This window comes from Microcaecilia unicolor, chromosome 6 (assembly GCF_901765095.1).
Source record: "Microcaecilia unicolor chromosome 6, aMicUni1.1, whole genome shotgun sequence".
Classification (NCBI taxonomy): domain Eukaryota; kingdom Metazoa; phylum Chordata; class Amphibia; order Gymnophiona; family Siphonopidae; genus Microcaecilia; species Microcaecilia unicolor.
Window position 1 is genome coordinate 176,621,658 of NC_044036.1, and position 27,821 is coordinate 176,649,478.

A 27,821-nucleotide genomic window follows, 5' to 3' on the forward strand; every position below is an offset into this window, starting at 1 on the left:
TCTCCCCTGCTCCTTTCCATGGCCCCTCTTTCTCTCCCCATCTCTTTCTGGCTCTCCCCTGCTTTTTTCCATGTCCCTGGCTCTCCCCTGCTCCTTTCCATGGCCCCTCTTTCTCTCCCCATCTCTTTCTGACTCTCCCCTGCTTTTTTCTATGTCCCTGGCTCTCCCCTGCTCTTTTCCATGGCCCCTCTTTCTCTCCCTATCGCTCTCTGGCTCTCCATTGCTCTTATCCATGCCCCCTGGCTATCCTCTGCTCTCCCTCTCTCTCCTCCTACCATTTCCTGCCAGTGACCATGTTCTCTTCTCTCCCTCTGGCCCGGGCCTCTTTGCTGCAGCGCTGACAGAAGAAGAAAAAGAAGCGCGGGGCCACAGCAGCCTTCAGACATGTGCTGTCGGCTCTGCCGGTCCTCTGCCCCCGAACGGGAAATTGACGTCACGAGGCAGAGACCGGCAGAGCAGACAGCGCATGTCTGAAGGCTGCTGCGGCACCACGCTTCTTTTTCTTCTTCTGTTATGCTGGCTGAACGTCTCGTTCCTGGCTGCCGCAGAAGATTTGGACTCGGGAGTCGTCTCGGGCTTCATTTAGAGAAAGAGGTAGGCGGGGCCGCGGGGAAGGTCACAGCTGGGCTGGGGAGGCTTAGCCTCCCCAAGCCTCTTATACGGGGCGCCTATGCCCCCCCCCTTTACTCCTTCAGTGGTCACTCACCCCCTCCCAAAGATATGAAAGATACAGTGCATACCAGCCTCTATGACAGCTTGAGATGTTATGGCCAGTCCTATTACAGCAGCAATCAGGACTATGGAGTAGCTTAGTGGTTGATGCAGTGCACTGTAGAGAAGGGGACCCAGGCTCATAATCCACTCTAACTGTTATACTTATGGTGGAAAGTGTCAGCCCCCTCAAAACCTACTGTACCCACACATTTATTTATTTGTTGCATTTGTATCCCACATTTTCCCACCTATTTGCAAGCTCAATGTGGCTTACATAGTACCGGAGAGGCGTTCGCTGACTCCGGTGTGAACAAATACAAAGTGGTGTTATGGTAAGATAGGTTCTCGTGGAACAGTCTCGTTAGGATATCGTACTTTGGTTTTGATGTATTGCGGAGTTTGAGCATTTAAGTTGGATTGTTAGGGTATGCCTTTTGACACCTGCAGCTATAAGGGCTATTTTAGTGGTGTATAGTTGGGTATAGTATGTTTTTGGTGGGTTTGGAGGGCTCCCCATACACTATAAGGGAATAATCTGAACTAAGCTTGTCATTTTTAAAGTGCTCTCTGAATGGAGCAGCCTTTATAGAATAGTAACTTAACGCGCATGTCATGACTATCTTTGAGCATGAGCATTTATGCCTGCTAAAGGCTGGTGTAAATGCTCGCACCCAACTTATGACAGTTTAGCAAGCAAATGCAGGTATTGAATAACATGCTCAAGACCTGCTTATATCCTTCCCATGGCCACACCCATTTGGTTTTGTACACTATGAAATTTAAGCATACATGTTATAGAATAAGGCATAGGATAGATCCATGCATAACTCCTAATTACTGCCAATTAAGTGCCTGTTAACTCCAATAATTGTTAGTACTTAACTGACTAGTTTACGTATGGATCTGGGATCCACGCCCAAATTTAGGTGACCTATGCAGAATCTGGGGGAAAGTATACACTCTGTGCCAAAAGAAATACTGCATGCACACACTATTAGGAAAAAGTGTGTACTCTATAGGCTAGATTCTATATATGGTGCCTGCAAAATCTGGGCAGAAAAAAATTACTTCTAGGCGTATTCTCTAACATATGCCTAAATTTAGGCGTACTTTATAGAATAGGCCTAGATTTCCATGCCATTTATAGAATACTCCGAGTGCCTGTCCTTGTGACTATATTTAGTTGCAGGCACTTTATCCCGACTCCTAAAATAGGCGTGGACCAAGTGTATTCTATAACAACGTGCATAGATTTGAGAAATGCCTACAACCCGCACATTCACCGACCATGGTCATGTGACTTAGAATTTGTTCGCATCATATTGCAGAATACACTTAGACAGTTCTGTGCATAAATTTAATTAATGCCAATTAGTGTCAATAATTGCTTGTTAAGTGGCAATTATCAGCACTGATTTCTTTATGTATTCTTGCATCCCACTATTATCCAAAAACAAGTTTCGGTTCAAAGTGGCTCACAATTTTACACTTGGATGAAGTTACAATAGTGTTTTTCAGTTACAAAGTATTATGGAGCATCTATAGTTTGTGTTTAGTTATAGAATTTTTTGAAAAGGTGGGTTTTCAGGTCTTTTCTGTAATCAATAGAAATCAAAATTAAAACATGGAAAAGAAAATAAGATGATACCTTTTTTAGTGGACATAACTTAATACATTTCGTGATTAGCTTTCGAAGGTTGCCCTTCTTCATCAGATCAGAAATAAGCAAATGTGTTAGCTGACAGTGTATATAACAGTCCCTCATAGATGGTCTAGCAGGGTGGGTAGGAGATGTGTATGGGGACTTTAAAGCATTCCATAGTCTAGCAGGTCTTTTCTGAACTGGAGATAGTTAGTGATACTTTTTATGGCCTTTGGTATTGAGTTCCACCATTTTGAACCCAGGTAGCTGAATCTGGCCGTGTGTATGGTTTTTTAGAGTATGTTTCTGCAGCTGGGTAGTTGGAGAAGTAGGTAGCCTCTGGTTTCTGGGCTTGCATTTCTTGATTAGGTCTAGCATATATTCAGGAGACACACCATATAGTATTTTGTAGATGAATGTGCTTATTTTGAAGAATAGTCTTGCTTGATTGGCAGCTAGTGCAGCTTTTCAAGTAGTGGGGTTGCTTTCTCATATTTTGAATTTTTAAGTATCAGTCTTGCTGCTGTATTCTGGACCATTTGAAATGATTTTATTGTGCTTTTTTTGGATCCTGCATATGCTGCATTGCAGTAATCTTGTTTTGATAACATCATTGATTGTACTATTAGCCAGAAAGATTGTTTAGGAAAGTATTCCCTGATCCTTCTCAGTTTCCATAGTGTTTTGAATCATTGTGATGCAACTGCTGAAACTTGGCTGTCCAGGGATAAGTGTTTATCAAGAATGATTCCCAGTATTTTCAGTTGTGTTTCGATTTGGTACGTTTAGTGATTGATTGTAAAGTTTTGGTGAGTTGTGGGGTTGTATGGGCTGGATAGGACCAGGGATTTTGTTTTTTTCTCTGTTTAATTTGAGTTTGAAGGTTGTAGCCCAGTTTTCTATAAGGTCCAGGCATTTTTTGACCTTGTCTAGTATTTCTGTGATACTGTGATTAAAAGGTATGTAGGTGGTGACATCATCTGCGTATATGAATGGGTTGAGATCCATTTGTTTCAGTTTTTTTCTAAGTGGGGCCATCATTATATTGAACAGTATCGGTGATAATGGTGAGCCCTATGGTACCCCGCATTTTGAGGTCCAAGAGGCGGATAGCTGGTTGGACATCTTTACGATGTGGATCTGGTCCTTAGGAAACCATTGAACCATGTTGCCACTGCTCCACTGATTCCCATATTGTTGAGTAGGGCCATTAGTATTGTATGGTCTACTAGGTCGAACACACTCGACATGTTGAATTGTAGTAATAAGATTTTCTGACTTTGATATATTAGACTTCTGAACTTTGTTATCAGAGTGGTTATTACCATCTCTGTGCTGTGTTGTGGTCTGAACCCTGATTGAGATTTGTGAAGGATTGAGAATTGAAGCAGGTATTCCATTGGTTGTCGTGCTACTAGTCCCTCCATCGTTTTGGTCAGTAGTGGTATTGAGACTACTGGTCTGTAGTTTGTGATGACGCTGATGTTGTTGTTGGTGTTTTTGGGGATCAGGGTGAGTATAATGTCACCCTTGTCCGATGGGAATTGACCATTCGAAAACATGTGGGTGAAGTGTTCGGTGAGGCAGTCGATGAACCAGTCTGGTGGGTTTTTCATCATATAATTGGGACATTTGTCCAGCATACAGAATGCACGTGCGTATTTTGTCAGTAGTGTCTTAACTGTTTTGGTTTTTGGTTGGTTTAAAGTCAGACCAGATTCTGTCTGCTATGATGTTTGGTCTTGTCATCTTGTAGGAAGTCTACAATGGGTGTTTGTGTTTGCACTAAATTTATTTTTATCTTTATTATTTTTTGTTCAAAATATTTGGCAAGCTCTTTTGAAATTGGTGGTGTTTCGGTCAATTCTAGTATATTTTGGGTTTTCAATAGGCTATTCATAAGTTCAAATATTTTTTTTGTATTTATCTGTTGTTCATGGTTCACATATGCACTGTAGTATTCCACTTTCGCCTTCTTTATTTTGTTGTTGTATGTTCTTATGGCTCTCCTCCATATGGTTTTATTTGTTTCTGTTTTGTTTTTGGTCCATTTTCTTTCTAATTTCCTATATAGTTTTTTCATGTAGTAACTCGTCATTAAACCGAGTCATGGTTGTTTTTTGTTTTCGTTTTGAGTGGTGCTATTTTGTTCAATGTGTTTTCGCTTACTTTGTCCCAATTTTTCATTAAGTATATGTTGTTGGATGGTATATTACTGTGTCCGTCCAACACTGTTGTTCAGAAGGTTTGATTGTTCACCTTTCCTCTGGATATGAAGGCTTGTGGTAAACTAGGTTTTCTTTTTGTTCTGTTCTTTTTCTCCTCTCCTTCCCCTACCTGTCCTTCCAACTATCGACCCATCTTCCTCCTCCCCTTCCTCTCCAAGATACTTGAACGTGCCGTTCACTGCCACTGTCTTGACTTTCTTTCATCTCAAGCTGTTCTTGACCCATTCCAATCTGGCTTTCGCCCTCTTCATTCAACTGAAACTGCACTTAAAAAACTTTCCAACGACCTGTTACTGGCCAACTCCAAAGGTCTCTATTCTATCCTCATCCTTCTCGATCTATCCGCCGCTTTTGACACTGTTGATCACAGCTTACTTCTTGATACATTGTTTTCACTTGGATTCCAGGGCTCTGTTCTTTCCTGGCTCTCCTCCTACCTCTCGCTTCGCACTTTTAATGTACACTCTGGTGGATCCTCTTCCACTTCTATCCCACTACCAATCGGTGTACCTCATGGTTCTGTTCTCGGTCCTCTCCTGTTCTCCATCTACACTTCTTCCCTTGGCTCTCTGATATCATCCCATGGCTTTCAATACCATCTCTACGCTGATGACTTCCAGATCTACCTCTCTACACCCGAAATCTCAAACAGCATCCAGACCAATGTATCAGCCTGCCTATCTGATATCGCTGCCTGGATGTCTCAATGTCATCTGAAACTTAACATGGCCAAAACTGAGCTTCTCATCTTTCCCCCTAAACCCACCTCTCCTCTCCCCCCTTTCTCTATTTCTGTGGATGGCACTCTCATTCTCCCTGTCTCATCAGCTCGTAACCTTGGGGTCACCTTCGACTCCTCTCTCTCCTTCTCTGCTCACATTTAGCAGATTGCCAAAACCAGTCGTTTCTTTCTCTTTAACATCTGCAAACTCCGTCCCTTCCTCTCTGAGCACTCTACCAGAACCCTTATCCACACTCTTATCACTTTTTGCCTAGATTATTGCAACCTGCTTCTCACCGACCTCCCACTTAGCCATCTCTCTCCTCTTCAATCAGTCCAAAACTCTGCTGCGCGACTCATTTTCCGCCAGAGTCGCTATGCTCACATTAGCCCTCTCCTCAAGTCACTTCACTGGCTCCCTATCTGTTTCCGCATTCAATTCAAACTTCTCTTACTGACCTATAAGTGCATTTACTCTACCGCTCCCCAGTACCTCTCCACTCTTGTCTCTCCCTATGCCCCCCCTCGGGTACTCCGTTCTGTGGATAAATCTCTCTTGTCTGTCCCCTTCTCCTCTACTGCTAATTCCAGACTCCGTTCCTTTTATCTCACTGCACCTCACGCCTGGAATAGACTTCCCGAGCCTGTAAGTCTAGCCCCGTCTTTGGCTGTTTTCAAATCCAGGCTAAAAGCTCACCTCTTTAATGCTACTTTTGACTCCTAACCACTACTCACTTGCCCTGTACCCTTTTATCCCCACCTCTTTAATTCCCTTACCTCTTAGTTGTTCTGTCTGTTTGTCTGTCCTATTTAGATTGTGAACTCTTTGAGCAGGGACTGTCTTTTCATGTATGGTATACAGCGCTGCATATGCCTAGTAGCGCTAGAGAAGTGATAAGTAGTAGTAGTAGTAGTAGTAGTAGTAAATGTGAGTTTACTGTGGTCTGACCATATTACTTCTTCCCATCTGTGATTTTCTAATATGTGGTTGTTGTTGCTGCCTGAGAATATGTGGGCTAGTATGTCTAGTAGGTGTGTGCCTTTTGGTGTGTGATGATTTGCTTGTGTTGTTTTAAATGTCCATTGGTTTAGGCTTGTTAACTTATTAAGTCACATACACAAATCCAGAATATGACTGGATTTGCATGTGCAATATAAGTCACACTATAAAGAATTCGGAGGAATATGAATAATGCACACTCTATGAATAGTGAACATTCTTTCAAAAGAATATGTCTCTTTCCAGAAGAATGCACACTCTAAACAATATTGCTTCCATAACAATATAATGAACCCCCACCCCTCACCCCAAAAATTAACAGTCTCAGAAATGAAATGTAATGAAAATATTCTGACTGGGTGCACCTACTCCAAACTATGTAATTGGAGATTGTCTTTTGGGAAGATTTTTTTAAAGAGGAAAGGGGAAAGGGATTTAGATTTAGCACCTAACTTTCACAGTAGTTCAGGGTGAGTTAAATTCAGATATAGCAGGTATTTTCCTATCCCCAGAGGACTTACAGGCAATTGGGGGGGGGGGGGGGGAGGTGGGGGAGGAGGGCTTAAGTGACTTGTCCAAGATCACGAACAGCAGTAGTAGAATTTAAACCCTAGCTTCCCTGGTTACTACTCTAACCATTAGGCTACTTCTCCTTTAAATGGAATAGTTCTAGAAACTATATACGATTCATTCACAACATTGGAAAAAAGACCAGAGATCCTAGTAAAACAGAAAAGTTGGCACTTACAGTTCCTCGGCCAAAACATGGATTAGAGAATCCACCAGGACATGGTTTGCAGTCAGGACCAAAAAATCCTTTGCAGCAACCAGGTTTCTACAAGTAGAAATGATTTCCAATGAACAAACCCTTCAAACAAACTGGGCAATACCTGGCTTAAAGCAGAGTGCTTAGAAATCCTGAGATTCCACACTTGCAAGTTACCTCACTTAGGAGTGAAATTATCAAGGTGTAGTAAAAGGTGAGCTTTTACTGTGCCTGGATTTACCATGGGTTATCAGCAACCTGAGCTATCTCAGTACCACAGCTTGATAACTCCCATCGTAAAAGAATAATGCTGCTTGTGAGCCACCTTACAAGCAGCATTATTTCAGCTGCCAGGGAGCATTGGGTCTCAAAGCCTTGGTCCTATGCTCCAGAGATGGAGCCTGCAAGGCTTGATCACTAACTTCACCAGCCTGAATCACTTCCCCCCACCTGCTCTGATCATCAACCCCCCACCCTACCAGTGAAGTCCCTCACCCCGATAGAGTCTACTGTGAGGTTCCCTGGTGGTCAAGAAGTCATCGAGCAGGAGTGGTCTCCAGTTGCTCCTGTCCTGGCTGGCACCATCCTCAAAATGGCGCTCCTAGTGGTAGGCTTACACTACTACCACTAGGAGTCATGTTTTTCTATAAGGAGTGGAGAGTTTCACTGGGGAAAGGAGGGGGCTTGATCAGGGGGGGTGGGGAGAAGTGATTGGGGTAGTGAGGGGCAATGATCAAGTGCTGCAGGCTCTGGACTGGGAGCATCAGGTCGTGGCTTTGAGGCCCAATGATCTCAGCACAGTAAAATAACCCTAGCTTTTGGAAAGTCATGCTCTAGCTTTTATATAGTAATGAGCTGCTTTATATGAATTTGTATGCTTTGCATCTCATTACTATGTAACCTGTGGCAACATAAATATCAATGAAGTAAGACAAGTCAGGCTGCCTTAGGGCCCTTATTAAGGGCAAATAAAGCAACTTAAAGCCCTAATGCAGCTCAACAACTTGCCCCGTTAAAGTGAGATCTCTTTAGAGATGCAAAGAAGAAAGTGAAGAATATTCACTCATAGGGCAGTAACTTTATTTTTAAATGAACCTATTAAATATTTTACCCCTTTATCCTATCATGCTACATGTTCAGCATACTTTTATATCTTTGGTCTCTGAGAAGTAATCTGCCTCTCTCTTCCCTTTCGCTTATCCAAAGTTTCCTCCATTTTGCAACAGTTTTCCAACAGAGAGAGTGAAGGCAAAATCACTAAAGCTGTGGTAACAAATGGCTTTAGCACATCCTTTCATGAGTTATGCCCGCGCGCTAAGACCATTTTTTACTATTAAAACCCTGATTTTCTATTTATTTCATTAATGGCTATGTGCTAATGTTCTGCTCTTAAAAATTGAGAAAGTACTTGCTATATATAAGTGTAACCTTAACAAACTTGAGCCTCAACTGCCCTGGGAAAAGCCATTGACTTTTACAGAATGTAACCCATTAGGGCTAACTCTCATGGGCTCTGTAACAGATCTATTTGTTGTAATCACTAATTGCTCTTCCAAAGTTATTTTGTCATATGCTAATGTTGCCATTAGCATGCTGCCATTTTAAGGACTATGGGAGCACTTACTGCCATTTGATTTGTAGGCAGTAAGGGCTCTCTCTGTATCCCTGTAGTAACCAGTTAGCACTAAAGTAGATGCACTTACTGGTTTGCACAGGAATGCCTACTCTAACACATTAGCATGTTCCACATTAGGCCTTTTTTTGCTCTATTTAGTGTGTGGTAGCATCTAATGCAGCTTGGTAACAGGACCTCTTAGAAAGGTGTGGGATAAACACAGCAGGCTGGTTCAAGGCACAGCTGTTGGGGGGGGGGGGGGGGGACAAAATTCCCCGGGTCCGGCCTCCAAGGGCCGATGCCAGCAAGCTTTTTCCTGCCTGCTTGCTTCTTCCGGGTCTTTCCTCTCCTGTTCCTGCATGCTGCCCAGGACTCGGATGATTGCATTAAAGTGATATCGTGTTAATGCAATCATCCGGGTCCCAACTCCCGGCACAAGCAGGAGAGGACAGACCAAGGAGGTTGGATGAAAACAGGAGACGGAATGACATCAAAAAGTTGAAGTCAATTAGGTTAGTCTCTCTTTCACCTACCCTGTGGAGCAGTCATCCCACAACAATGCAAACAAACCTATGAGCTGCTGCATTCACGTTGTGATTCTTTATTGCTCGGTAGCACTTTTATTTGATCCCACTTATATTTTCAAACATGCCAGCTTGGGGGGCAGGGGTGTGAGTGGGGCGGGGGCAGCGATGGCGGCATGAGTGAGACGGGGGTGGGGGCGCGGAGGTCCAATTCTGCCCCAGGCCTCTCATCGGCCCTGGTTCAAGGCATGAACCAGGTGAGGCACAGGCTCGGGGCACCAGTGCTCAAGGGTGTCAAAAGCCTGCCTCAACAGCTCAGCCCTCAGAGCAGTGAGAATATGTTTTGCTTTTATCTCTGTACTCTTTTTTTTTCTGCACTGCCACCAACATTGCTACAAGTTTACATTTGAGAACAGGTACTTCCTGTCAGGGCTGATGTTAGACATGCAGAGACCCAGGGCATACACTTGAGAGGGGGGTCCCAAAGCCCACCAGCAGCCTATGCTTCCTTTAGCTTGAGGCAGGCAGACTCAGAGCCTTCTGTGTCATGCGGGCCCAGAGCAATTCAACTGCCCTACTTGCCACCCCCTAACACCAGCCTTATTTCCTGTTCTCACATTTATACTTGGGGCAGTGTGGAGATGAGAACAGTGGTGAGAGCAAAGCAACATGCTCGCTGCTGTAAAAGAGCAGGGAGAGATCATACTGGCAGGGGGTGGGACAGTGAGGGCACCAATGAAGCCAGGATGGGGGCATCAGAGCAACTGTTGACTCAGGGTGCCACAACTCTTGTTCCAGCACTGAAGCACAGAGTATCCTAACTTGCAAAAAAGCAAAGGGAACTCTGAGATCAAATGAGAGCCATGGCATTGCGGAATGAAGCAAGTTGGGGAGTTCTTATCTATCATCCCGCTTTCTAGTAATCAGACTTTAATCTACTGGACTTCTACAGTGTCTGTTTTTGTCTTTTGAGGGGAATACTGTGTCATATATTCATGTATTATTGTTTTTGTTTTATTTTGGCATGTAGAAAGCTTGCTAAAGCAGAGTTTTGTACAAGAAGTCTTATACACATAGAACATGTCTCTACAAATCAAAAAATTATATGCACAACAAAATGAATCAGGAAAATGTTTTGCTTTTAAATACTTACATAAGTAGTTTGGTTGCAGTATCTGGCACAACCTAGTTGATTGACTTGGAAGATCTCTGCTAAGTGGTAGGTACATCCACTAAATGTTATATTCTGTAGAGCAGAAAACAACAGGAGTTAATCTGCTGGCAATAACCCTGTACATATAGGTCAGACTTTGTAGCGAAGAAGGTCTTAGGGGGGAGGAGCTTATCAAAGGTTCAACTTTAAATAGATATTAGACCTCTAATAACAGCCATTTTGAAAATACAGTACCAAAACAGGTTGATTAACATCTTAATGCCCTAATCTGCACAGAATTCTGTCTTACATGCTAGGCCAGCTTCACCAAAAGATACTCTGGCCAATATTTAGCCCATAGCAGTCAGTATTTTTGACAGCACTGACAACCGCAGGCAAAATCAGGCCTGTACATTCAGTGTCAACACTGTTCTGAGTATCAGCACTGAATATCCATAATCTGCTATTAAGCTAGACAAAAGGAAAGCCACTACGTATCCCTGAGATCGGTAGTATGGAATCTTGTTACTCTTTGGGTCTCTGCCAGGTACTTGTGACCTGGATTGGCCACTGTTGGAAGCAGGATAGTGGGCTAGATGGACCATTGGTCTGACCCAGTATCAGTGGCGTACCAAGGGGGGGGGGGGGGGGGCTAGGTTTACAAGATGAAATTACTCATAGCTGTAGAGTAAAAGTTAAAACTCTAAATAAACTGATATAAGTCACATTTAGAGCAGATGTAAGATCGCTACTGTCCTTACTTTATTCATTCTTTCATCATACATCTTTCATCTATGCGCTGAATGACCCTGCCAACTAGCGGCTATGGTGGAAACACATAAAGAAGCCCCAACACAGGCCAAGGTTGCATTAGAGCATCCAAGCCCTCTATTGCGCTGCCCTTCCTTCTGCTGAAAAACCAAGGAACCTTGGCATTGCAATACATCACCATCATGTCCACGATGGGAGTTCCCCATCTGTCCGTGATGAGGGTGAAGGCCACTGGACTCAAACTCCACTCCCCCAGACCTAGGAGATGTCTGCTGAGGTAGTCTGCCTTGACGTGGTCAACCCCTGCGACATGTACCACCGAGAGATCTGACAGATGAAGCTCTGCCCAGGAGAGAAGCAGAAAAGCCTCCTGCACCACCTGAGGATTTTTCATGCCTCCCTGCCGATAATCATAAGCCACTGCCATGGCATTGCCTGACAGGACTCACACCACCTTGCCTTTGAGAAGAAGGGACTGAAATGAGAGCAATGCCAATCAAATGGCCCCTGTCTCCAACACATTGATCGAGATCCACACTTCCTCCTGAGACCAAAGGCGCTGAGCCACTTGACACGCACAGTGGGCCCCCAGTCCAGGAGACTGGCATCCATCATCAGTATCACCCACTCAGGAGGATCCAGCCACACTTTCGAAAGGTGACTGGGTACCAGCCACCAAACCATACTGTACATGCCAGACCCTGAAGGGGAAGCTGAGCTTCCAACTCCTGTGAGGCGTTCAACAAGAAAGAAAAGCTTACTGAAGGGGTTGCATGTGAGCTCTGGTCCATGGCACCACATCCAACGATGTTGCCATGGAGCCCAGAACCTGCAAATAATCCCTGGCCTGGGGAGATCAAACATGCAAAATATAGAACAGGAAAAGTTCTCTACGATGACGAATCACAGAAGGCAAAAGTAGAGACTAATAGACGATTCACCACTGGAGACGTGAGTCCAACAGTCTTTATTATATATTGTATATGTGTTGTCAACTCACTGATCACGTAGCACCAAACAGAATATGCTGGATACAAACTATCAGAGCTCTGATAGTTTGTATCCAGCATATTCTGTTTGGTGCTATGTGATCAGTGAGTTGACAACACATATACAATATATAATAAAGACTGTTGGACTCACGTCTCCAGTGGTGAATCGTCTATTAGTCTCTACTTTTGCCTTCTGAGATCAAACATGCAGAACGTATCTGAAAGTGTAACTGCAGAATTCTCATCAGAGGAAAGACAACATGGCCCGTCCGAGTGTCAAAAAGCACTCCCAGATAGTCCAAGGACTGAGATGGCTCCAGATGACTCTTGGCCAGAATGATTACCCAGCCTAATGACTGAAGCACTTGCACTACCGGAAGTGACCATAACACTCTCCTGGAAAGACTTGGCCTGAATGAGCCAATCATTGAGATAAGGAGGTAGCAAAAACTCTGCTTCAAGAGAGCCTCCATACAATGGTCTTGAGGGTCCCACAGTGCAGTGCCCCCATCCACAGGAACAGTATTCTTCTTTGTTACTGCCAAACCACAGCATCCACAATCAGAGGACGCAGAGACTCTGTCCTGCTCCAGAATAGGACAAAGGTGGACCATGGAGTCTTCGACTGAGTCTGAATAACATCTGTAATGTCTTGATGAATCGGGAAAGATCAGGAAGACTTCCTGATACCTTTGAAAAAGGGTTCACCATCCAGGGAGCCTGTTGCGGAGCTTCCTCAAATTTCTAAACTGAACAAACCTGAGAAATAAGTTCCTGGAGCTCCTCCTGATGGAAAATATGGACTACCAAGGCAAGTCCTCTATCTAACTCTTAGCCCCTATACCATGCTCAGGTTCTAAAACCTTCTCATTTGCCCAGTCCTGTTCTGCCTCTGATTGAGGACAGTCACACTCCAAATAATCCTTCACTCTCTCCTCCACCCACTGCTTCTTAGAGGGAGGGACAGGGAGAACAGTAGGGGAATGGTCCACATGTGCTGACCTGTATAGAGGCTGCAGAAATGATTGCCCTCCTTATGAAGGCAGAAGGCCTTACACATGGCCAAAATGACTTGGGGGGAGGGGGGGCAACCTCAAACACAGCAATGGCATCAAGGACTTTTGTTCAGGGCTGGTGGGAGACATAGGCCCTAAACGCGGGGCTGATCTGAAGCTGCTATACTTTTCAAGATGGTGGCTGTTCCCGCCAAAATTGGAACCACTGCCACCATTGAACATTTCCCCACAGACACTGAAGCTGCAGCTGCACACGAGGGCCCCACCTGTGCCTCTGAGACTCCAGAGCCTGCAGAATCGCTGCCACTGTCTCCCCACATGCATAGACCGAGCAGTTATCCGTGGAATCAACAGCCCAATGCTGATAGAGTGCACAGTGCTTCAGGCACTGGGAGCTTCTGTCAGCTGCTGAAAACCTCTGAGGAGCACTATTGAAAACACAAGTGGCCCTGAAAAAATCTCCCATGGTGAGGAAGCACACAGCACAAACCAGCAGGAAGAGGCAAGAGGTTGGCTCTTTAAACTTAAACCTTAATTTTAATGTATTTGTTATTTTTGTAGAGACTTTCCAACAAAGTCCAACGGCCTATGGGCAGACCTTTCAGGCTCTCAACTGCTTGTCTACCAGCAGGCAGAGAAGGACAGCCAAGGCCCCAAGACCCCTATCCAAGGAGGGGGAAGGACTCTGCCACCCTAGTGTATCACCCCCGGGGTAAAACAGGCCCCTCCCTATGGGCCTCAACCTCTGTCTAGCAGCAGAGAAAGAACAGAGGTGGGATTATTTTTTCTTTTATCTTCTCTGAGCCAAAGAACCTAGCCAGAAACAAAAAGCACAAAACACCCAAACGGCAAAGGACGCAACCCCCCCCCCCCCCCAAAAAAAAAAAAACAACCCAGGATTGCACAGGCTTACTACTCCTACCATCTGCTGAGACTGAGAACACATTGACTTTCAGTGGGAACTCAGTCTCCATCTGCTGGCAGGAGTGCATAACCCATCTGTGCCGGTCTAGAGAGATGCTATGGAAGTACTTGTTTTTTTTGTAGGAGGAATAAGACCCCTCAGGGTTTGCCTCAGTATCCTGTCTACTAACATCTTGTAAAGCTAATGAATTTCCCATGGACGCTTGCAGATGCCTCAAAACTCTTTAATGATCTGTGTTGTATATTACAGGTAGAAGTTTCAGTCTATATGCTGCTAGTGTAATTATTATACCAAATAAGTACTTACAGTATATATACTGTCAGAGGGACAGGGAGGGATGGAATCACAGTGACCACATGCACCCTGCAGAAGAATGAACACAAGGATCATGAAGCAACAGTAAATACGAGAGGCTGAGATTCCACCCACCATTGCCTGCCTTAAACCCTTTAGTGTCCAATGTTCCCATAATAAGCCATATGGGAACAGATTGATGGGAACATTGGACACTAAAGGGTTTTAATAGTGATGTTCATTCCTCTTGTGGTATGCACAAGATAAAACAGTTTGGAAGCCTTAAACCATAAGAGAAATTATTAAGCGCACTAGTGGCAATTCAGTACCATTCTCATTTGCTGAACTTAATTTAAGTGTAGATTTATTGAAGCTAATAATCAAAAGAAGTTATTTTGTTAACTGGGAGCTGGTGAACATATAACATCTATCTATAGCATTGTCCCCATAGAGCCAGCACAGTGATTGCACCATCCATATATTCTGCGTCACAACCTTTATGGATAGTGCTACTGAATATAGACATTAATGTAAGCATTGGCACTTAAATGAATATGGTCACCGTGCTGGTTAGAAATCCATACTTTATACTCCCTTAGCAAGATCTCTTCTGCAAAATACTATCATTTCCCGGTTCAAGCCCTCCTACCCCCAACTGGATCTTCCACTCTCCAGTTCAACTAGGATTGGGAATAATGCAAAGAGAATGGAGTTGGCCAACTGTTCCTTATAATCGTATGTTTTCCATTCTTTGTTTTTGTATTCTAGATCTTCGCTGGTGATGCAGTAGATTTTACTATAGCAATTTCTGGATTTAGTGATGGTGCTATGCTCTGTCAAATATTTGCAGGTGCAATGGTAGCAATTGACCCAATTATAAAACAAGAGCTTTCCTCGAAAAATGAATTTCCAAAACTTTAGCTCAACTTATTTGGTGCAATTAAAGGAAAGGATGGGATGGGGTGGGGAGGGAAGAGAACCATTGGGACTCTGCCGGGCCCAGGTAGGGAGGGAAACAGTTGCACCCTGCTGGGTCCACATGGAGGAGGGATCAGCAGTGCCATCCCCAGGCAAAGGAATTATCAGCGGATTCTCTTCCAAACACAACAGAGAAGAAGGCAGCAAAGGTGAGGTCAAGACTCATAAGTACTGAACTGGCCCACATATAAAAGGATTGCCTTATATTGGGTTTACTTTAGAACTGGGCTTATATGGTATCTGTTGTACATATGTATATTGACAGTGAAATAAGCCATTTATCTGCTGAAATGCTAAGACTCAAGATATGCTGGTATCCCGCTGGATGAAAAGTGCTATATTTGCATCCATTACAACTATTCCAATTGACTGGAATACCTCCAGGAGAGTTTTAGTGATGGCACAGAATATCAGAAACTTCTCTGGCTTGCATAGAAGACGACTTACCATGAAAACCTTGTGCTGAACTTCATCACATCGATGAGGCAGGATAGGGACAATGGAGGAAGGAATGAGCACACCATCCAGTATATGAATAATGCCATTGGATGCAACAATATCTCTTCCAGTTATGGGCATTCCTGAATGTCCCAAGAGAATTCTTCCCTATCTCAGGTAAACAAAATACAGCTCAGGTTACATAATTGTGTCTCATCAGAAGTCACAAAAGAACAAAAAGCAATCATCTAACCAGAACTAGTCAATCATACAAAAATTAAAGAATCTGTCAGGCTGCAGAAATACCTCAAGCTTTGATGCCATATGCTGTTTCCCAAATATGTGACTATTCAGCAAACATTTCAGTAAATACAGGAGATAAACTGATTACTTAGGGCTTATGTTTTCAAGCCTATTGTAGTTAACAATATTAGGATGAAACAGAAGCCAATATGAATGTTCTTTACCTTAAAAGTAACAAACATATCACAGGCCAATATGGCCAGGTAGAGCTATTCCTGCTTCATTAACTTCCATTTTCGCACTTTCAGGGAATTTATCACCCTGATTTCCCAAAGAAAAGAAAAAAGTCCTTCATTATGTAGTGGGAAAGACACTGCAGAGTCATGAACTAGAGATGTGAAGTCTGCAGTACAGAAAAAAGATGAAGGGAATGAATCAGTGCAGTAGATTAGGTTTCCTTATGACTCAAGAATTTACTTTGTAGTCCTTCTTTGAGGAATGCAGGGGTTCTTTATATATATTTTAGGATACATTATATGCACTTTCTAAATCAATTTTATATTTAATGTTTTTACTGTATGCTATATCTCAAACAAAATGGGGAACAAATATACATAAATACATCCAATGTTCTTATAATGATGGAGGAAAAAGCCCCCAGTAGTGGAAAAAGCCCTGACCACCAGTGGCTTAACACACTTTACAATATTCCAGTCATTGGTCAAAAAACCTCCTCCATACCCACGAATAATTTTATTCAGAACAATTTTTAAATCTTTTTTTGGCTTTTATAAACATTAATATTAATACTATTAACATGTACCAGCAAAACTGCAACAAAAATGAAGGGCGAAAGCACAACCGGGAACTTATCTTTTTAAAGGCTCTACGAAGCTACCTGTTTCACTAATTCAAACTTCATCAGGAGCCAGTTCTTGTGCCTATTCTAATGTATGCTGCTCACTTATCAGTTGTGGAGGAGAGGCACTCTTTCATATAATTTATTTAAGAAGATAGTAAAAATTATCATATACAGAGTTCCTGAGGAAGAAATTCGAAACCCTGCAGAGTCGGACTCATTATGATTTCATCTAAAAGTAGAGGAATCGAGAGGCGGGACGGATAGATTGAGGTCCCATGGAACCAGCCTTGTAGGACCCTACATTGTTGTTACACCATGAGCTTTTAAAGTGCTGGTGAAGGATACTAAAAAAATTTTTTCTAGTCAGATTATGACACACTAAATAGTGGTGGATATCGACAGCAACGGAGATACATCTGCTGACAAGTACGGCGTATAGTGAAGTTTCCTTTAAATACTCAAATGGAGACAAATTGCTGCCAAGGACTGTGACCATTGAGGATCCTCTCAATTATTCAAACGCTAAGTGCCTATTTCTTTGATCAAATATATTTAAGATAGTATATATTCGAGTGCATGAATATTGAAGAGACTATATATTTTAGAATAGTATGATCAGAGCACATTTGGTATTTTAGATGTGCGGGAGATTTTAATGGAGAAAGTGATAGGATTAATTTACTCAGTTCCGAGATTTGTGAGGGGAGAATTCACATAGAAGAGTGTATTATTGGAACACGGGTGTTTTCAAAAAAATTCATATATATAAAAAATACACCTAAGAGACGTTCTATGATCGAGAAATTCATCCACCCTAAGAGGTATCACGTATTATCGTGGTGTCTCGCTTGGGTGAGTTTATAACTCTGAGAACATCTCTATTATATATAAAAAAAATTTCTATTCCTGTTGAATCACCCGGAACTGTATTAGGCTAATCCTTTCACTTACTTATCTCCTTGCTTGATATTTCTCTGGTGTTATACCATTAGGCTCACTTATCATATGCATTCTGATGTAAGTGGGTAGGGACATGAGTGGGTTTTGCTGGGTTTTTTTAATAGCCAATTTGTAACAAGAATATCAATAATGGGTTTATATATTCCTCAGAGCCTGGTTCAGTAGGTTTAATACAGTGTATATATTGCAAATGAAATGAAATTACATGCTCCTTTTATTTACTGCTTGCTTGGTTTTCTTTTTGCTATGCTTTTTTGAGTGTGAGTGTGTGTGTGTGTGTGTGTGTGTGTGTGTGTCATATTGTCTTTATTGAAACTTGCAACAAGACAAACCAAGCATACAAACAAGCGATAAAACAAGCAATAAAACCCGCTAACTAATACATAAATAAAACCTTACTGGCCAATACCCCCGCCCCTCAACAAACCCTCCCACTCAGGGAGGCTGAAATGAAAAACCCCTCCAATGCCTTGCCCACTGTAGTCCAGAACAATGCTCCTTCTCCCTCACTGCCAGCTGCTGGACAAAATGTACCACATCCCCTGCCACCTCCTGTACAGACAGCCACTTCCGATATAATGAAGCTTGGCAGCGTGCCTGCCACAGGAAGTAACAAAGGGCTGCAGCGATGATATACAGTGTCTCCCTACACCACCCCTTTCCTTTTGGAAACCCTCCATAGGCCCATTCTGCATAAGATAGCTGGTGGAAGAAAGGAATCCCTAATTGGCGGGCTACTGCCTGACAGACTTGTTGATTGAACGGGCACTTGAGGAGGAAGTGGTCCATTGTTTCATCCTCCGTCACGCACTCCCCCCTCGGGCACTTACGATCATTGCTGTTTCTATTTTTCATGTTAGCTCGAACATAAAGCCGGCTGTGGAAAGTCAGCCAGGCCATGTCCGCAATCTTCCGGGGGAGGCGTGATGAATTGAGGAAAGCCAGACCTTCCTCCTGTATTGGACCTGGGCAGTCCCTCAAGGCTAGACGTGTTGAAAAGTGTGTCTGAATAATGCGGTGTTGTAGCTGCCTCCTGTCCTCCTTCTGGATTTCCTGTACTGTGATACCCCATCTCTTCACCAATCTCAACAGAGGTGAGATGTACTGTGGCAAGTATCCCGCCTTCCCTCGCAGGGGCATTGCCTGACCTCCCCTCACCCAATCCCTCAAGTACCGCTGAAGCCAGGAGGCCATGCAGTCTGCCCAAGCCGGCCTCCCTTCCCGCAAGACCCCTCCCAGATTTTGTTGGAAAAAGAAACAACTAAAATGTACCACAGGGTTGACCATTCCCAACCCCCCCTCCCTTTTGGGCAAATAGGTCACCTCCCTCCGGATAATATTCATCCTGTTCCCCCATAGCTGTTGGAAAAACAAGCTGTATACTCTGGCATGTAACGATATAGGCAGTAAACAGACCTTGGATATGAACAGGAGAAGGGGTATCAGATAGGTCTTAATGACATGCAGTTTTTCCACAAACCGCAACTTATATGATTTCCACTGGGCCACCCTTTCCTCGACTCTCCCCAGCCCCTTCTCCCAGTTGATCGTATCATAGTCCTGTCTGCCTACCCAGAGACCCAGGATCCGTACTTCATCCCTTGCTACTGGGTACTGACTGGGAAGTTTGAAAGCTGGTCTGCCCTGTCCTACCCAAATTGCGGAGCTCTTATCCTGGTTTATCTGGGCCCCCGCAGCCTGTGTGTATTCTGCCATCCAGGTCTGAACTCGCTCGGCTTCCTCCTTGCTACTGATTACTACTGTGACATCATCTGCGTAGGCGACACATCGCCATGTGTGTGAACCCAAAGAGATGCCCTCTAGTTGACCGCTAAACCCTCCACTCAACCTTCTGAGGAAAGGATCTAAGGAAAGGACGTACAGCAAGGGGCTGAGGGGACACCCCTGCCGTACCCCTGACCTCACTGCAAAGCTCTTGCCCACCCAACCATTTATTAGAGTGCTACTCCTTGCATTGCGATACAAAGTCTGGATCCACCCTATAAACTGGTCGGGTATCCCATAGCACCGAAGCACTAGCCATAGGTACTCCTGGGACACCCTGTCAAAAGCCTTAGACTGATCAAGGGTCAGCAAATACTTTCCCTTTGTCCCACCTTGACTCCTTTCCACTATTTCACGGATGGTACAAACTGCTTCCACTGCCCCTTTCCCCTTCACCGAGCAAAACTGTGCTGAGGACAAGAGACCACCCACTGCCCCAGCCAGGTGGTTGTAAATAATCCTGGCCATTATTTTCCTATCTACATTCAGAAGACTTATGGGTCTCCAGTTCTCGATAAGTTCCAGATTTCCCTTCTTTGCGAGGAGAACCAAAATAGAACACTGCTGTGAAGGGGCCAAACGCCCGTTCTGCAAACAATTATTAAAAATTGCAGCTAACACTGGAATCAGGACCACACGGAATTTTTTGTAGAACTCTGGGGTCAGCCCATCGGGACCCGGAGTTGTACGTGCTGATAGCGTATCAATAGCATCATCTACCTCTCCTGTGGTAATGGGCCTAAGCAGTTGTTCCATCTCCCCCTCCGAAACCTTTTCCAAGCCTGGGGCACTCTGCACGTATGATAGCATGAAGTTAGAAACCAAGCTCTCTTTCCCCCACAATTGGGTGTAAAACCGAATGACCCTGGCCTCGATTGAACGTTGGTTCGTCAATCGCTGCCCTGCTTCATCTCTCATAGCATAAATGACCTTGTGTCCTACTGCTACCTTGCAATTCTGGAAAGGATCCGGGGAATACCGATGCCCATATTCCCTTTCCAGAAGCAAAGCAGCGTATCGATCATATTGCAACAGCCTCAACTGCAGGGCCGTGCCTAGGGTCTCTGGCGCCCCCCTGCAGACTATCAGTTGGCGCCCCCCCCCCCCCCCCCCCCCACGGTGAAAATGATCGCTCACCACTTGCCACACTGACAGGAATTGTCAGCAATATTCTTAGAAACAAATTGCTATACATTGCAAAATAAGATAGCAGATGTAAATTCTCAAAGAGGACATATTCCAAACGCTAAAATGAAAATAAAATGATTTTTTTTCTACCTTTGTTGTCTGGTGACTTTCTTTTTCCGATCATGCTGGCCCAGTATCTGAGTCTGCTGCTATCTGTCCTCTTAACTCCATTTCCAGGGCTAATTTATTTCTTTACTTTCCTCCTTTCTTCTTCATTTCTTGCTCTATATCCATTTCCAGCAATTTCTTCTCTCTCCCTGGGTCCTGCCCTCCCATCCATGTCCATTCTTGTCCCTCTCTGTCCTTCCCTCCTCCATCCATAGCCAGCAATCCTCCTCTCTCCCCTCCCCTCCATTTCCAGCAAATTGTCCTCTCCCTGGGCCCCCATGTCCATCCTTGTCCCTCTCTGCCCTTCCCTGCTGCATCCATAGCTAGCAATCCTCCTCTCTCCCCTCCACTTCCAGCAATTTGTCCTCTCCCTGGGCCCTGCTGCTGCCCTCCCATCCATGCCTCTCTGCCCTCCCATCCATGCCTGTCTCTCTGCCCTCCCATCCATGCCTGCCATAGGCGGTCGGTGGCCCAACTGTTTGGGGAGGCTAAAGGGGGCGGGGTTAGGGGTGGGCCAGGGGCGGAGCTTACCTCCATAAGTGTTTGACAACACACAGAAAAAAAATAAGTAAAAATAAAAGTCACAGTTAATACCTTTTATTAAATTTAGATATTAGATATGTATCATATGTCAAAGAATAAAGTGGTTGCTCAAAGCATATACTAAACACAATCGCTCAACTGCAAAACACTATGCACAACTTTGTGCAAAAACACACTCAGAACCTTACTGTACCATAAATATTACACTGGGAAGACCCTAATACACCAATATACCACCATACGGAACATGCAGACCGTCAACAATATGAAACAAGGGATCATAATATCATGATACGTGTAGAGCCAAAAAACACCCTTTTAGGGTGGCTAGTGTTCACAATGAGCTCCTTTTATTAACGACCATATGTAGATCCTTCAAGAGGTAGTGTGTCATGATTTACGCTGTACACCCTTTCTGGTGTTTTGGTGCCAACTTAGTAAGGCCAACACACAATCTCTCCACTGCAAAACACTATATACAAACTTGTGCAAAACACACTCATAGCCTTACCAAACCATAACAGCACTAATTCCAAGGACAGGACGAGCTACAACCTTTATGTGTGGAAAGGCAGCACTATAATTACACTGGGCTCTAAAACACCAGTACACAACCTAGTGAAACCAAAATAAAACAAAAAGGGCTGCAAATACTTCACGCTAGCAGAATACTGCATCTTGATCACACATGAAAAACACATGGCTTAACAGATATGAAGGCAAAATACAAGAAGTCAGACTCAGCATGCAGCAATACTAGAAACATTGAAACTTACATGCAAAATATCACAGATGTACATTTCCAAAAGCTGACATATTCCAATTAATAAATTTTGAATAAAAAATGTTTTCTACCTTTGCTGTCAGAGCATTTAGTTTTTCTATTAGCTTTGGTCCCAGTGTCTTCTTTCCATTTGATATTTTTTTCTCTCATCATGTCCACCATCTTTCTGTGTCCTTATGCGTCCTGTCTACCACCCTATCCTTTCTCCAGTTTCAACATCTGCCCTCAAAGTGTTCCAATCCAGCCTTTAAATTCAGCAATTTCCCCTCCATCCATATAAAGCATTTCTCCTCACTCCCCTCCATCCATGTGCATCTACAACCTTTGTCTTCTCTTCCCTCCATCCATGTCCAGCATTTCTCCTCTCTCCCTTCCACTCCATCCGTGTGCATCTCCTTCCTTTATCTTTCCTTCCCCCCATCCTTGTCCAACATTTCTCCTCTCTTCCCTGCCCTCCACTCCATCCATGTCCAGCATTTCTCCTCTCTTCCCTCCCCTCCATCCATGTGCATCTCCTTCCTGACGTCCCTCCCCTCCATCCATCCATGTCCAACAACTCTCCATTCTCCCCTTCCCTCTCCTCCATCCATCCACCCATATCCTGCAAATTTCCTCTCTCCCCTGTCCCCATTCATCCATCCATGTCCAGAATTCTCCTCTCTCCCTTGCCCTCCCCTCCATCCATCCATTCATGTCCAGGAACTCTCCGTTCTCCCCTGCTCTCTCCTCCATCCATCTCCAGAAAATTTCCTCTCTCCCCTGTCCCCATTCATCCATCCATAGTAACATAGTAGATGACGGCAGAAAAAGACCTGCATGGTCCATCTAGTCTGCCCAAGATATGAGTTTATCTTGAATTTGTACCTGTCTTTTTCAGGGCACAGACCGTATAAGTCTGCCCAGCAGTATTTCCCGCCTCCCAACCACCAGTCCCGTCTCCCATCACCGGCTCTGGTACAGACCGTATAAGTCTGCCCTCCCCTATCCTAGCCTCCCAACCACCAACCCCTCTTCCCCCCACCTGCTCCGCAACCCAATTTCAGCTAAGCTTCTGAGGATCCATTCCTGCTGCACAGGATTCCTTTATGCATATCCCACGCATGTTTGAATTCCGTTACCGTTTTCATCTCCACCACCTCCCTCGGGAGGGCATTCCAAGCGTCCACCACCCTCTCCGTGAAAAAATACTTCCTGACATCTTTTTTGAGTCTGCCCCCCTTCAATCTCATTTCATGTCCTCTTGTTCTACCGCCTTCCCATCTCAGGATCCCATCTTCCCATCTCCCATCATCCATGTCCAGAATTCTTCTCTCTCCCTTGCCCTCCCCTCCATCCATCCATCCATGTCCAGGAACTCTCCGTTCTCCCCTGCCCTCTCCTCCATCTATCTCCAGATAATTTCCTCTCTCCCCTGTCCCCTCGATCTATGCCCAGCAATTCTCCTCTCTTCCCTGCCCTCCCCTCCATCCATGTCAGCAATTCTCTCCCCTCCTGTCCAGTGATTTCTTCTCTCTCCCTGCCCTGCATCCATACATGGCCAACAATTCTCCTCTCCCCTGCCCTCCCCCCTACATGTGGCAGGCTGCAGCGTTTTTGCGAGGCAGCTCTGGCTCTCCCTCCTTCCTTCCTTGGTTCCCGCTCTGGCTCCCCGATCGGCAGCCCCCCCCCCCCCCGTGTTTTAACCTTTACTCTCCGACGTGGGAGCGATGTCAATCAATGAAAAACGTAGAACAGACTCGCTTCCAGCTTCTCTCTTCACACAGTGTCCCGCCCTCGCGGGAACAGGAAGTGCATCATCGCTGACGCTGAAGGCGGGACACTGTGAAGAGAGAAGCTGGAAGCGAGTCTGTTCTACGTTCTTCATTGATTGACATCGCTGCCACGTCGGAGAGTAAAGGTTAAAACACGCGGGGGGGGGGGGGGGCGGGGGGGGCTGCCGATCGGGGAGCCAGAGCGGGAACCAAGTAAGGAAGGAGGGAGAGCCCGAGCTGCCTCACAAAAGCGCTACGCTTGTGAGGGCAGCAGGGAAGTCTGAAGTCCACGATTGGGCTGGGGCGCCGGGGCGAGGGTAAGCACCGCGGCGGCGCCCTCCAGAGGTGGGCGCCCCCCTGCGGCGCTTACCTCGCTTACCGCATCGGCACGGCCCTGCTCAACTGGGCCTGCAAAGCTTCTATCTCTCCCTTCTCTAGATGGTTGGAGACCGCGTGGTCCAATTGCTTACGAAGACGACAGCACTGTGCCTGTAACCCCTGACTCTGCTTCCTGGCTAGGGACCGGAAAAGGGCCTTGACTCGCCCCTTTACCATGTCCCACCAGGCTCCCTTATCATCCATCACCTCCCATAGTGTTTCTTGGTCTGCTAAAAAACCCTCAAATATTTGTCTGTTTTCCTCTACTTCTAATAACTTTGCACTCAGTTTCCAAAATCCTGGGCCTTTCTGCGCCCCTTCGCATATTGTTAAGACTGTGGAAACTAAGGCATGATCTGAATATTCCGTCCATCTATTCGGCTGCCCCTGAAACTTAGCCAACCCGCCTACAAAGAGCCAGTCAATACGGCTCTCCGTGTCTCCCCTTCTAAAAGTGAACCCCTTCCCTCCCGCCACCTCCAGTCTTGCCTGTTTTACAATTGCTGCCAGCTGGAGGCTGTCATAACCCACCTGACGCCTGGACCCCTTTCTATCTGCTTGCTGTAAGACCATATTAAAGTCTCCTCCAAATACCACCAATTTGCTTGTATATAAATACGGTTTCACCCGGAGCAACAGCTGCTTGCGTTCCCAACTAATCTGGGGCCCATAAAAGTTAATGATTCGCACTGCTACCCCTCTAATGAAAACGTCTAAGACAACACACCTCCCTATCTCCACCTCTATTTCCCTCGTAATCTCCACTTCTCGGGTGGCAAAAAGAATAGCCACCCCTGCGCATCTTTCTTTGGCCAGAGACCAGAATGATGGCCCCCCTTTCCAATCTCTCTTGGCCCGGTGCAGGAGCTGCAAAGAATCCAAATGAGTCTCCTGCAACAGGATGCAGTCTACCTTGCACTGGGTCAAATCGCTAAAGGCGACAAATCTAGTTCTCTCTGCCTTTATGCTGGCTACATTCAGAGTTGCAAAGATTAAGGACAAGGCAGCCATGGTTTATTTCTTAAATTTCTTACCCCTCCTCATCTCTTCACCGCAATCCCTCTTCACAGATATTCCTGCCCCCATCATTTCTTCAGGATCCTCTATAATTTCTTCTAATTCCAAATCCTCCCACTCTGAGTCATCTTCCCCGGCTTTCTTTCTACCCTTTTTTTTCTTGGTTTCCTCTGGACCAGCCCTTTCCCCTTTCATCCCTTCCTTACCCTCCTCTATTTCCTGCATGAGGCCCTTCGTTAAACTAGTAGGATGTGATGTTAGACTTGGGGGTAACACTGCTGGCTCCTCTCTGTTAAGTCTTTCAGATGATTCATTCCTCGCTCCCCTCCCCTCCCTCCTCTTCTCCTCCAAAACCTCCCTTTGGGGTGGATTCATCTCAAGATCACCCTCTCCTTCACCTGAAACCTGAAACACTGCATATCGATTACTCTGGCTCTTCTCCAGAATATCTGTTCTCCCCGCTCGGGCTAGCCCCCTCCCCTCCTTCCTCTGACCCCCCTTCCCTCCATGTTTCCCTACCAGGGTCCATGCTTCCCCTTCTTCTCCCCCCTTCTCCCCACCTCCTTCTTCCATCCTTTCACAAATACCCCTTCTTTGAATGTGATCCAAACCTGATGCCCTTTTCTCCCCCTTTCCCTTTCCCTTAGTGCCTGCCTCTGTATGAATACCGGTATTTGATTTATCCATTAATCCCTTTAATGCTTCCCACTTCTGTCCTTGTATCCTTGTAGTTTCTGCTTGTGCCCCTTCCTCCCCCCTCCTCTCTCCCTCTACCTGATTGTGCGATGCTTGTGGGCACTTGCTAAAAGGGTGCCCCAAGCCTCCACACAGGTTACAGCGTATGGTAGTGCAGTCGCTGGTGTCATGATCTGCACTACCACATCGTGAGCACTTTAACACTGTACACGACATGCTTAAGTGACGGAAAGATCCGCACCTGTAGCACTGTCTGGGTTGTCCTGCATAAAAGCATTGAATTCGATCCCTTCCAATGTATGCGGCTGAAGGTATATGTTGGGTGACATAGCCTGCCTGTTTTAATTTTACAAGGGCACTCCACCCCCCCGCCCACACACGACTCTGGTCTGGTATTTTGCTTAATGGGGTCCTAATTTTGGCATACCGTCCCAACCAGTATGACAGGTCTGCAGCCATAAGAGACTCATTACGTACCAAAATGGTAATCTGGACTGCGTCCTGTCTACTGATGGGGACAGCCTTAAAATCCACCCATCTACCCTGATGCTGCACCTCTGTGTACTTTTCCCAAAACAGGTCCAAACCTCGCCCTGTTAAGAAACTAATATCATATTCAGGGATTCCCACAGGGTGTATGCATGCATACAAATCTTCAGGGATAAAGCCAAGGGAGAATACCATTCTTAAAACAACCTCTCTAGGTGGTGCTACCCCTGTGCCCACCCAATGCAGCTGGACAACATTTCGACGTTTTGGGGTAACACCGCTCCCGGGACCCCGCAACGGACCAGAAAATGGATTTCCCCTTGTCTCCATGTCTGACTCCTGCCTCCCCTCCTCCTTCCCTGTCTCTGACCCTCCTCCCCGTACTACTGCTGCAAAGGATAAAGGGGCTGATACCAGTATGCTCCCCCCTTCCCCACTCCCTTCCTGCCTTCCTCCCCTCCCCCTCTCTTCCCCTCCCTCCTCTCCCATGTCCACTAACCCCACTATGTTCAGTTCACTTGTGCTGTTTCTGTCTCTTCCCCCTCTGCAATATTCTACTTCCAGTCCTTTGCCAGTTGCTGCTGTTCCCAACCAGCACTCGTTCCCTTGCTCTGCAACTGTCCCACTCAGACCAGGTCTGGGATCTGTCTCCTCTTGTAGCTGACACTCTCCTCCATGCACTTTCTCTGTTTCTGACACTGTCATACTCAGTCTGAGTCTTGGCTCCGCCTCCTGGTGCAGCTGACACTCTCCTTCATGTACTCTCTCTGTATCTGGCACTGTCTTACTCAGTCTGGGTCTTGGCTCTGCCTCCTGGTGCAGCTGACACTCTCCTCCATGCACTGTCTTACTGGGTCTGGGACTTGGCTCCGCCCCCTGGTGCAACTGACACTCTCCTTCATGTACTCTCTCTGTATCTGGCACTGTCTTACTCAGTCTGGGTCTTGGCTCCACCTCCTGGTGCAGCTGACACTCTCCTCCATGCCCTGTCTTACTCGATCTGGGTCTTGGCTCCGCCTCCTGGTGCAGCTGACACTCTCCACAATTCTCTCTCTCCTTTCTGGGACTCCTGCTTTGATGGGCATGAGTTTCTGAGAAGCTCCCTTCTGCTCTTTCTTCTTGTTTCTGAGTGGCAGAATCTATTGGGAGCCCCTGCCTGTCACTGAGCTTCCCCCATGATGTCATCAGCACTTCTGATTGAGATTGGATGGCAGCTCTTGGACAGCCCTGCTCAGAGGTC

General features: G+C 45.5%; 1 protein-coding gene across 2 annotated transcripts in view; it reads right to left on the bottom strand.

Annotated features, from left to right (window-relative positions):
* STAB1 (stabilin 1) overlaps positions 1 to 27,821 on the bottom strand; it is a 299,279-nt gene that overhangs the window by 191,399 nt on the left and 80,059 nt on the right. For both annotated transcript variants that reach the window (XM_030205497.1, XM_030205496.1), the window contains exons 18-21: positions 15,787 to 15,945; positions 14,374 to 14,430; positions 10,364 to 10,456; positions 7,054 to 7,140 (exon numbers count right to left, since the gene is read on the bottom strand). In XM_030205497.1, the coding sequence (XP_030061357.1) occupies positions 7,054 to 7,140; positions 10,364 to 10,456; positions 14,374 to 14,430; positions 15,787 to 15,945 (396 nt within the window). The remainder of the gene's footprint in view (positions 1 to 7,053; positions 7,141 to 10,363; positions 10,457 to 14,373; positions 14,431 to 15,786; positions 15,946 to 27,821) is intronic.